This window comes from Aplysia californica, unplaced genomic scaffold, assembly GCF_000002075.1.
Source record: "Aplysia californica isolate F4 #8 unplaced genomic scaffold, AplCal3.0 scaffold01161, whole genome shotgun sequence".
In the NCBI taxonomy this organism is placed as follows: domain Eukaryota; kingdom Metazoa; phylum Mollusca; class Gastropoda; order Aplysiida; family Aplysiidae; genus Aplysia; species Aplysia californica.
In genome coordinates, this window is record NW_004798431.1 from 9,829 (window position 1) to 22,476 (window position 12,648).

A 12,648-nucleotide genomic window follows, 5' to 3' on the forward strand; every position below is an offset into this window, starting at 1 on the left:
AGAGAGAGAGAGAGAGAGAGAGAGAGAGAGAGAGAGAGAGAGAGAGAGAGATCTATTTATTATACTTTTATGTATACTTATAATTATAATGTATAAGTGCATCATGAATTATAAGCACAATCATTAAGTCTAGCATCTGCATTTGTTGTCATTTTTTTGTCCAAAAGTTGCCAAAAGTTGCCACAAAAAATGGCAAAAGTTGCCATAAAAGTTGCGATTAATTTTCAAGCTTTCAACTCTGTGAAGACGTAGGCCTATATGTTGAAAGAGGTAACTTAATCTATAGCACCAGAATTTCTTGTGCTCCATTTTAAGCATCCAGAATATCATTTGTAGCCACGCAGAGTGTAAAAACGTCAAAAATATAGGTTTCACAAAAGAATGAAATCAAAATTAGAACAGCACATATTTATACAACCACAAAAATCAACAAATAAGGGCGTGTGTTCACCTATCTGAAGAATGCCGGGTTAACCCTAAACGTGCGAAATTCTAGCAGAAGTACAGGATATTACAAGTAAATTATGGAATCACACACAAAGGGGCCTGCCAGTGTCAGTATTCGGTTTTGGAGGAGACACGCTCGAACATAACACATTTATATACATTTTAAAAGGGTAGGAACAACATCAAATTAAATTACATTACGCTATGAGAAACACACACAAAAAAATAGAAATACAACACATCAGAACAATTTTTAAAAATGTAACACACCAACAAATTTAAAACACAACAAAGATGGGAATATAAAAGACAAAAAGCAATATAATTTATAAATTGTATGTAATGTACTTATATTTTTCGCATGAATATAACTATACATAGACACCTTAAAATTATCAAAAATACATGTCTAATAAGATGCTAGTTAAGTAGGCCTAATTAAGCTTAAGGCAGCTTTCACAAATCAGAGGCCTGAAAGTTCCCCAACAGCCCCAATTTTAGAGGCCAATAAAAGTGGACATATTGCATATGTATGGAAAGCTTTTTTTTTTTAGAATAAGAATAACTCAATCACATGGACAGCAGACCCATATTAAAGGAGAAAATCGAGGTGAAAATACCAGTAAAAAAATTCCATTCAGACACCCATTTTCATTCCTTTATGGTAATCCATGTCATAATATGAGAAATTGTATTGCATGACAAAAATAGAATTGTGCATATAAACGAAAAACAAAAGTTCTTAAGTCTGTGTTGACAATGAAGGGAGATAACGTCATATACTCACTGATCGATACATGTCATAAAGTGACTTGTACTTCTGATAATATTTCCCCATTCGCCTCCCTTGTTTGTTTGACCGACTCTCACAATCTCTCATGATTAATTTTACTACTGACGGACTCAGAAGACATAGCAAAACACTTCTTTTTTTTTAGAGTGCCTGCAATGTAGGCCTACCTAGAGAGATTCTGTGTATGCGTTGTGTTGTATTTTTACATTACATAAAACAATGTGAATTTTGCAGTTGTAACCTTGTTTGTTTTCTTTTATTTCTGAATGTTGATTTTGAGTGTTCAGGGGTTCGGTTTTTTTTGTCATTATTGCCTTTCTCACCCTGGGTCAGGATATAGGCCACGAACAAACACTCTCCACCTTTCCCTATCCTGGGCTAGTCGCTTGAAGTCACTCCACGTCTTCCCACTTTTCTGTACATCCATTTCCGTGACTCTTCTCCAGGTTCCACGAGGTCTTCCCCTTGATCTTTTACCCTGTGGGTTCCAATCTAACACTTTCCTTTGTTATGCAGCTGCTTGACTTCCTGAGAGTGTGTCCAATCCATCGCCAACGTCTTCTTCCCACCTCATCTCTGACCGGGCTCTGTCTGGTTCTTCTTAATACTTCCTCGTTGGTGATCTTGTTTTTTTGTGGAGGAGATATATATCATTTGAGTCACGACGTGGAGGAATCAGGCGATCATCAATTTTTTGGGAAAGCAGAGTTATTGATATCATCTTAAAGCCTGTTCATCTGTCTTGCTTTGGAGGAAAAAATATATCCATTTATCTTGAATACAAGTCGAGATATTTTGCGAATGAAGGAGTTGAGGATCACCTGGTTCCAGGGGTAAAATAAGTGAGAAAATGACCGCCAAAGATTAGTTATTTCCTTAGCTTGAGGAGAGTCTGTGGAAAATGAAAATTTACATTTTTTGTGCCTTTAATCAACGTCTTTCAGTAAAATCCACATAAAAATATGTTGTTTAATGGGAGTGAAAAGTGTTGAGCCAAAAAAAAAAATTCGATAAAAATAATAATTCAAAAACTTATGGAAAAATGCCAGTTTCTTCATTCTAATTATTTTGACGAGAGCCTGATTTCACCACTCTGTCTCACATTTTACTTAATTGGAGCAGAAGACTTTGTTTCTTTTTTTTTTTTTTTTACATTTGTCCTCAACTAATATGTAAAATATATTAATAATGCTGATCAATTTCATAAAGCCTATTATTTTGCAATACAATACGCTTTATCTCACTCATTGAACTTATTCACTTTCTTACACACACTTGAATACACACAGACACACACACAGACACACACACAGACACACACACAGACACACACAAACACACACGCGCGCGCGCGCGCGCACGCACACACAATTCACACATACATAATACGCACACCAGCATATATATATATGCTCACATATCCATCCGATACTTATAAAATACTTGCGCGTGAACGTGCTCTTTAGATTATCGTTAACACATAAACAGCTGCTAATACTGTCACAACACAGTCAAAGACAATATATTATACACTTCCCATTATGAATACAAGAGTACTAACCTACGAATAAGAGTTTTGCGGCACTTGCAACACAAAAAGGTAATATAAGTGCCGCAGATTAGAGGTGTTACAAGAGAGTAACAAACATACATAAAAAAGAAGGAGGAGAGATCAGAACGAAAAGATGTTTGATAGGAAAGAAAGAGCAAACCACACCAGAGCACTCGCCAACCATCCACGGGAAAATAAGAGTGCTACGAATAAGAAAGACTAACATAGTAACAACACAGCAGATTAACAACCCAGATCTACTTCCATTTTGTTTTTATTCATTCCATGAGTATACTATGCGAAGCACGGGGGGGACGCATATATATATATATAATCAAAAGTCGCCTTCGACTTCGAATAGAATCATCCCTACAACATTGTTTCATTTCATATTTTGAGTTGGACATTGTTATTATCACCTGTACTTTTTGGAATTGTGATTGATTTTATAATGAGACAGAGCAAATACATTGAAACAGGAATTAGATGGACAAATTGCACATATTTAGGAGATTTAGATTTTGCGAGTGACATCTGCCCATTAAACATCACAGTACATGAAATGAAATCAAAAACAAACGAAATAGCAAAAGCTGCAGAAAAAGTTGGCCTTATAATAAATGTATCTAAAACAGAAGTACTACAACTATCATCAGAAATTACGCCCATCACTCTTTATAGAGAACCCCTTACAGAAATTAGTAAATTCAAGTAGGCTACCTTGGCAGCATTATATCCAAAACTGCAGACTGCCTTGACGACACACACCAAAGACTTTAAAATGTATGGGTTGCTTTAGAGAAATTAAAATTAAAAACTATACGGAAATCAAAGATCATTTCATTGAAGACGAAATTTTAAAAATATAATAGCAATATTTTGGCTGTATTGACGTAGGGTTCAGGGATACGGGGAAAAAAAATTCAACGGATATTAAAAAGCTTCCAATCAAAATTTCTACAAAGAATTTTACTAACAAAATAAAATAAATTTATTACAGATAATGAAGTGTAGGAAAGAGCTGAAATTGAAGATATCAACACAACCATAAAAAAGAGAAGATGTATATTCTAAGACATGTTCTAAGACTGCCGAAGACAAGATTGCCCCATCAGACATGGTATTGGAAACCAACTGGAAAAAGAAAACGAGGAAAACCAACTGGAAGCTATAGAGGCACAATAAGAGATGAGGCAATCACCCACGGCCTAGTCTAGATGTGCCGAAATTGTAGGACGTGGCCAGGGACAGACAAGCGTGGCGTCGAGTGCTCTCCGCCTTATGTACCTGACGGTATACGGAGAGAGTAAGTAAGTAAGTAAGTAAAACAAGTCTTAACACAAATACAGTACCAGGCAGCGTGACACTGAAACCACCATGAGCACAGAAGGCCAGTTGAAGGCACCACTTAAGAAGGACCAAAAAAGGATCTCATGGTGTAGGGACTAGAAGACGAGCGAATTCTCAAAGCAAATATGACCTTAGCAGTAATTACATACAGAGTGAGAAAAATAAAAGCTAATTGAATAAAGTAACGATCAATCTGTGTAATAATCATACTGAATAGAGGGACATAAATCTTCTAAGTAGTAATCTATTAGTTGTCATGATTGTGTCCCCTTTGGTCTCTTGTCTATTGTGTAACTCTTCTGAATAAAGTTCAGTTTTGGCGTACCCTTGATGGCTGCCTCCATATTTTCAATAAGCTGTGCGCTTGTAATAGACAACCAAAGTCAATCTATTACCGCTAGCCCATGAGTCATCATTCCAATGCTGAAAATTGAACTCGTAGACGTACATAAAAATATCGTTCTGTTCCCAACAAATTCTAAAAAAAGACTCCACAGTCCCTGGTCCATACAATTATTTGAATGATTCAGTTTTAAAAAACATGTGCGCCACATTTTTCTAAAATTTACTTTTTTGCTTTCCATAGGCTGCAGATCTTTCTCCGTCACATGTCATCTTTTTGACGAGATGATCGTACTGTAAATAAATTATTTACAGTCCAATCCTCACATTGAAAAGATATGTGACAGAGAAAGAAGATCTGCGGCCTCCAAACCCCCTCCCCCCACCCCCCACCCCAAAAAAAACCCTAAATTTTAGACCAAAGGGGGTTGTATACGAGTTTCTTGAACTCAGCCATCCATTTATATAAAAAGGATCCTTGATGCTTAAAATGAATAACAAACTCCAGCTCCACTTCTATTGCCGAGACTTCCACCCCCTGCGGAGTGACTCATTATAAAAAGTTTGTATCCAGGATTACAAAAGACAATTGCCCAAACTGGTGCTCCTGAGCTTCCTGGACAAGTCGGCACGGAGTAGGTCAACGACTGCACGAATGAAGAGTTATCCTCCTGAAATACTTGGTTAAACATTATCTCCACATTTTTGGAAGCAACTTCTTTAAACGTTTTCTTGTATCTGTCCAAAAATCCATCAGGAACACTCAGCGTTGAGGCATACTCACAAACGATTTCATCAATTATCTCCAGCTCCAGAGCTTTCTTGTACTCAGGGCTTAAGTTCTTAGAGCCGTGTCTCTTGTGAAAAAGTTCTTTCATCTGTGCCATGCAACGGGACTTCTCTTGCACATATTCTCGCTGAATTAGCTGCATTTCTTCATCCGTTGGTCTGAGAGTTAACCCTTTACTTTCTAAATGGGAGAGGAGAGTTGCCTTGCGATGAGGTCGTAATGAAGCAAGCATACGTAAACAGTAAGCCGCAATGATGACCTCACTGAAGTAGAAAAAGAACACCTTCTTCACATCAATCTTGAGCACACTACATCTGTAAACAAGTATCTTCAATACTTCAGTGTCCTGATCAGAAGTGTCCTCTTCACTTGATTTGAGAGTACCAAAGGAAACTTTCTGGGCTGTTCCATGCGGGTGGGATACACAAAATGCCAGGTTCAGAGGTGGACCCCTTGAGCTGCTATAATACTCTGTATCTGTTTTGATCAGTCTTTCCATCACTTTGGCCCCATCACTCTTGTTCTCAACTTTGCAAAGAAATTCACAAAAATCTCTGACTCTGTCCATGCTCAGCATCCTAACTCCCTTTGCTCTTATAACATTTGAACGATCAGAACCATTATCATAGAAAAACTCAACTGTTGTTTTTTCAGCTTCTTTGTCATTGAATACCACATGAGCTGCTGTCCGGATGACAAAGGTCACCCCAGCTGTATAGTCAGCTACCTTAAAATGAGATCCATATTCAATATCCACTTGGCCAGTGCCACATCGCAAATATGACCCACATTTTATCCCACCACATCGGAACTGTTTGGGTCTGTCCTCCGCCGTGTAGCAAATGGTCAGCCTGACTGTGATCTTTGACATTTGTTTGATCAGTCCCAAAACTTCAGGAAATCTGGCAGATACTGGAAGATGTTCTACGCCAACTTCGCAAACTGGTATGAAGCGGTCATGCTCCCATTTCTTCGGGCACCTGCTGAATCTGTCTAAACTGAAGTGCTCAAACTCCTCCTCATTGACATCTTTACTTGCTATAGGAAGTATCTCCATCTCACAAGAATCACCTGTAATGACACGCAAAACACATCATCAGAATTTCCAACTTTCAAGAGGCAGATTGACAAAAAGAGTCCCTTTCATTTACTTTTGAATATGCCCTTCAACTTATGCAGGAAAAGAGGCACTTTCTCAATTATCTCTGCAAAAAGCATCCTCTTCTCAAAGCCAAGAATGTAAATTCTATAACCTATGAACTGACATTGATAAGATAAGATACATCTTTATTGTCCAGATCCTGGCACATTGGTTTGGTGTTTCACCACGTGTACACACACACACACACACACACACACACACACACACACACACACACACACACACACACACACACACACACACACACACACACACACACACAAACATGTAGGCTTACAATCACATGATGAATAAAATAAATGAGCAGCAGTATAAACAATAATAATCTTTACGCTAGATACACACTGAATTTTATTTTGATGCTTGCTCTAAGGACGTAAGTATACTTATAATTATAATACAAGATGATTAAGATGGAAGTATTTTGATAGATGACGGTATCTTTCTTTGTTACGTTACAGATCAGAAGCCTAGGTCTTTTACTTTTGACTGATGTTTTTATTGGAGGGAACTAGGGATGTTTGTTGTCTAAAAAGATGGAATTAATTTCAATTCAATATATATAGAGTTTTCAACAAACAACAGTACATGGCCAAAAGGACTAGCAGCAAAGCAGCAAAGAAGCAAAGAAGGTCTTTAATTTTTGTTTTGTTTATCCTGTTCCACAATACCTCTAACCATTCAAAAACAGTTGGTGGATAATTCACATTTGTTCCAACATTTTTCCAACCCTTCATCCCATCTCGAGCAAGATCAAACATAAAATGTTATCTCAAAGAGGCAAATAAAGAACCTTAGGTCCTCAGAGCAGAGATGTCCTGTCAGTTGAAAGCTGAACATGTGCAAACCAACCTTACAAAAAAATTGCAACCTGCCAACATACAAAATAAAGAAACTTTTACCTGCGTATAGAAAACAGCACGTATGACTGCTGAAAATTCTGGTAGGAAATCACTGTGGGACAAATTCAAAGAGCTACGCAGTTAGAGATAATAAAAGGAATACAAAACAAAAAGGAGATAAATGTTTATTGGTTAAAGAACAGTCCTATTCGTACCTCGACTTTCAGTATTCCCCATGGTGTAGAAGCAGTAGAGGTCTTGTACGCGGTCTTGATTCTTCCTCCTCCTTCTCTCAAAGCTGATGCCTCAACCGTCTCCACATTCACTAGGAGCTCAGCTTATCTCAATGAATATCTCAAGACTTTCTGACAGACGCTAGATCTAGCCTACATCTCAAACGTAGAATAAAGAAAGTGAAAGTAATATATTTTTATCTGGCCCTCTCACAATTTGCCATTATATTTACCTCTATGACAACTCCCATGATTATAGAATCATCCTATCAAAGCTAGAGATACCAATTTTTGTTGTTAACACTAGCACTGCAGCCTATTATTATCCTGAAGCTCCTGACATAACACATGCAGAATTTAATAGGATTTTTTAATAAGGCGTGCGCTAGGCTTTCTTAGTCTTAGTTCCTGAGAAGGCCTAGGACGTGCGCCTTTCAACTCTGTCTGATATTGTATAGCACATGTAATACTCTTATCAGACATGAGATGTTTAAAAACGACTCTTCCTATTGTCGGAGTACTGCACCAAAAAAGCAGCGTCAAAACCAAGCTGTTTCGATCAAAAAGATCAAGAGATAGAACGCCATAGCTTAGGCAAATGATGCTATGGTGAGGCTGTTGGTATTAATATGTTATAAGAAAACTTCTGAACTATAAAATGGATAGCAAATCAAAACATATATAGATCTAGGTCAACATTCTCTGAACATGATATAGATTTCTATATGGCCAATTATAAGTCCAAGTCCAAGCAACGTGTTTCTCACAAAGATCTGGAACCATCATATAGATTCTATATATATATATGCATGTAGTGTAGCCTACCAGTCTACCTACTTTCTATTTCAAAACAAAATTAATGTATTGTGATATAATTTTGTGTAACACCACTGACGCCTGCTGTCAAAGATTTGTCAACGCATTATAAGATTTAATAGAAGCCTGTCTGTGAAAACGCTGATGAGGTTAGAAACAAATGGCAAAATTCAACATCTGGTTTCAAAATTTCAATGTTTCATAGTCTATTCCAAACAAAAACTAGATTCTAGATCTAGATCTAGAAATGTATTCTTTGTTTGGTGTTTAAAGTCATAGATCTAGATCTAGATTCTAGATCTAGATCTACATCATAGATCTACAACTACAACCTTCCAATCCAACGCACGAAAGGCTAATTAACATGTTAAATTGCACTTGGGTCCAACTCAGCAAAGCTAGTCAAGAGAGAAAGTTAATAAAACATAGCCATAGATCTAGATCTAGGCCCAATCTAACAATAATACACGTAATAGTATTGGTTTTGAGTTGTATCCAAGACCTCAGCCTTGGGTTCTCGTTCTAGGATTACTTTCCGCCATGATGTCGAATAAAAACACGTAACACTGGGAATTCCCGATCATGGGCGAGCAGTGAGCAGTGGCCCCCCTTTGTACCCTCATCCCCACGACTTGTGTAGTTGTGTCAAGGAACTTAGAACTACTTTTAATCTCCTTGAGTTGTGTAGACAAGCCCTTCGCGCAAACTCGATTTCTCTTCTTTTTTTCTTTTTTCTTTCTTTTTTTTTCCTTTTTTCTTTTCTTTTTTTTTTTTTCTTTTCTTTTCTGGTTTTTTTTTCATTCTTTTGTTTTGTTTGGGGTTTTTTGTAAGTGTTTTACGGCGCACGCGACTGCATAAGGTCATAATGAGGACGCGGGACACACCAAACATAATTTAACCAGTTGGAAGGAAATTTTGAATTTTGCCTTGTTAACTTTTGACGTGGGCAACTTACATCATATTACATGGGACCCCCGAGATTTTTCGCCCTAGTCCGAGAGAGCAAGGAGTAGACCTTACCTACCATTTGATCAGGGGCGTAGCTGAAAGACAGCGAGTAAGAATTGGAGCCAAGGAGAAGCAGTAGAAAGACTGTCGAGCCCAGAGGAGGGAGCAATACGGAAGTAATGGGGTGGACGCAGAAGTGGAGACGAGAGCAGACGACAGAACATTACAAATGTACTAGAGCAGGAAAGGAGGAGAAAGAAGACAATGTTAGAGAACAAAAATGTCCGTCTCTTGACAGATTCGAACTCGGGACCTATTGAATGAGAGGCGAACATCTTAACCTCTAGGCCACAGAGCCCCCTCACTTCTCTTAGGAGGAGAGGTTGTATGGAGTATGGTGTATAATGGGGTGGGGCGAAAAGGGGGGGGGGGCTGTGTTTGAGAGACGGACAAACATAGAGGGATAAGGGAAATAAAATATAAAATGAGAGGGTGACAAGAGAGAAGTAGAGTTCTAAGGAAGTGGAGTATATTAAGTGAATGTTGAGTGCAATGAGGGAGAAGAAGGGAGATAGAGAGAAAGAGTGTGGGTGTGTATGTGTGTGTGTGTTTTGTGTGTGTGTTTGTGTGTCTGTGTGTGAGTGTGCGTGTGTGTGCGATCAAAATGTTTCATGCGCACACATATGTATGGACTTAGGGTATCTGAAATTATAGAATGCTCATACTATCACAAAACGGTCAAAGACAAATGCACATCACATGAACATATGACTCATGAGTACTACGAATAAGAGAAAGACAACCAAGAAAGACTAACAAGCAAGATCTACTTCCATTTTGTCTTTATTTATTCCATGAGTATACTATGGGAAGCAAGCGGGGACTCACAAAAAGTCGCCTTTGACTTCTAATAGAATCACCCCTACCACACAGGTTTTATTTCAGAACAAGTAAAACAAATAAATCTTAACACAAAGACAAACCTGGTATATATCAAGCAGTGTGAAACTGAAGACACCACGATGAGCACAGAAGGCTAGTTGAGGGCACCAGATAAAAAGGACCAAAAAGGATCTCATGATGTAGGGAGCAGAAGGCTGGTGGAACCTCAAGAGTGAGCAAAATAAAAGCTAGATCTAGCCCTTAAGTCACCATAACTGGCATAACAAATGTTGAACATTGAATGAGAAGACATATATATATATATATATATATATCGTTCAGATCCCAACAAATTCTAAAGACTCCACAGTCCCTGGTCCATACAAATATTTGGAGGGTTCAGTTTTTTTTAAAACTTGTACGCCACATTTTTCTCAAATTCACTTTTACCTTTACTTTTTTTGCTTTCCCGTGGCTGCAGATCTTTCTCTGTTGCATATTATCTTTTTGACGAGAACATCAGACTGTAAATAACTTCTTTACAGTCCGATCCTCACACTGACAAATGTATGTGATAGAGAAAAAGACCAACGGAAATGGGAAAGCAAAAAAAAAAAGTCAATTTTAGAAAAATATGGAATATGAGTTTCTTGAACTCAGCCATCGATTTTTATAAAAAGGATCCTTGCTGCTATAATGAAAGAGAAACTCCAAATCCACCTCTATTGCCGAGACTTCCACCTCCTTTGGAGTGACTCACCATAAAAAGTTTTTGTCCGGGATTACAGAAGACAATTGCCCAAACTGGTGCTCCTGAGCTTCCTGGACAAGTCGGCACGGAGTAGGTCAACGACTGCACGAATGAAGAGTCATTCTCCTGAAACTGTTTTCCAAACATTATCTCCACGTTTTTGGAACCAATTTCTTTAAATGTTGTTTTGTATCTGTCCAAAAATCCATCAGGAACACTCAACGTTGAGGCATACTCACAAACGATTTCATCAAGAATCTCCAGCACTAGTGCCTTCTTGTACTCAGGGCTTATGTTCTGAGAGCCGTATCTCTGGCTAAAAATGTCTTCCATCTGTGCCATGCGACGGAACCTCTCTTGCAGATACTCTCGCTTAATTAGCTGCATTTCTTCCTCCGTTGGTCTGAGAATTAACCCTTTGCTTTCTAAATGGGAGAGGAGAGTTGCCTTGCGATGAGGTCGTAATGAAGCAAGCATACGTAAACAGTAAGCCGCAATGATGACCTCACTGAAGTAGAAAAAGAACACCTTCTTCACATCAATCTTGAGCACACTACATCTGTGAACAAGTATCTTCAATATTTCAGTGTCCTGATCAGAAGTTTCCTCTTCACTTGACTTGATAGTACCAAAGGAAACTTTCTGGGCTGTTCCATGCGGGTGGGATACACAAATTGCCAGGTTCAGAGGTGAAGGCCATGAGCTGTTGTAATACTCTGTTTCTGTTTTACTCAGTCTTTCCATCACCTTGGCCCCATCATGTTTGTTCTCAACTTTGCAGAGAAATTCGCAAAAATCTCTGACTGTGTTCACCCTCAGCACCCTAACTCCCTTTGCTCGTATAACATGTGAACGATCAGAATCATTATCATAGAAAAAGTCGATTGTAGTCTTTTCAGCTTCTTTGTCATTGAAAACTACATGAGCAGCTGTCCGGATTACAAAATTCATCCCAGCTGTATAGTCGGCTACTTCATTAACAGATCCATGTTCAGTATCTACATGGCCAGTGCCACACCGTAAATATGACCCACATTTTATCCCACCACATCGGAACTGTTTGGGTCTGTCCTCCGCTGTGTAGCAAATGGTCAGCCTGACCGTGATCTTTGACACATGTTTGATCAGTTTCAAAATTCCTGAACATCTAGCAGATACTGGAAGATGTTCTACGCCAACTTCGCAAACTGGTATGAAGTGGTCATGCTCCGATTTCTTCGGGCACCTGCTGAATCTGTCTAAACTGAAGTGCTCAAACTCCTCCTCATTGACATCTTTGCTTGCTATAGGAAGTATCTCCAGCTCACAAGAATCACCTGTAATGACACCAAAAAAAAAGCATCAGAATTCACAACTTTCATATATATAATAAAGATAATAATAAAGATCACTTCTACAGCGCCCACTCTGTTTCCTCAAGGCCCTGCACAGTAAAAAGATTTAAATCAATTTCATGCATACTGGCCCATTCAAAATACAATTCTTTCAAATGCAGTGGAAACTTGATATATATAACAGTAACAGGAATGGAGGGACTGGAGAAAAAGTCCTGAATACTACATGTATAGTAAAATTAGAAATGCAAGGGAAGTAAGCATTTGTGGACTAATCCAGCTGTATTTATTCATGGGTAGTTTCCCATGGCCTGCGCATGACACATTACGCGTGCGTGTAGCTAGCCATTAGGCTTTATCAGCACACCACAGAGCTCTCTCTCTCTCTCTCTCTCTCTCTCTCTCT

At 38.4% G+C, this 12,648-nt stretch overlaps 1 protein-coding gene across 3 annotated transcripts in view; it reads right to left on the reverse strand.

Moving 5' to 3' along the window:
- Positions 1-3,048: 3,048 nt before the first annotated feature.
- The window catches only part of LOC101849580, a 12,967-nt gene continuing 3,367 nt past the window's right edge, over positions 3,049-12,648 (reverse strand). For 2 of the 3 annotated variants that reach the window (XM_013090164.2, XM_013090165.2), the window contains exons 4-5: positions 10,980-12,224; positions 3,049-5,100 (exon numbers count right to left, since the gene is read on the reverse strand). In XM_013090164.2, coding sequence (XP_012945618.1) covers positions 4,970-5,100; positions 10,980-12,224 — 1,376 coding nt within the window. In that variant the 3' untranslated portion in view covers positions 3,049-4,969. Of the gene's footprint in view, positions 5,101-10,100; positions 12,225-12,648 lie in introns of those variants that run through there. The other variant, XM_005111991.3, reaches the window with a different exon arrangement.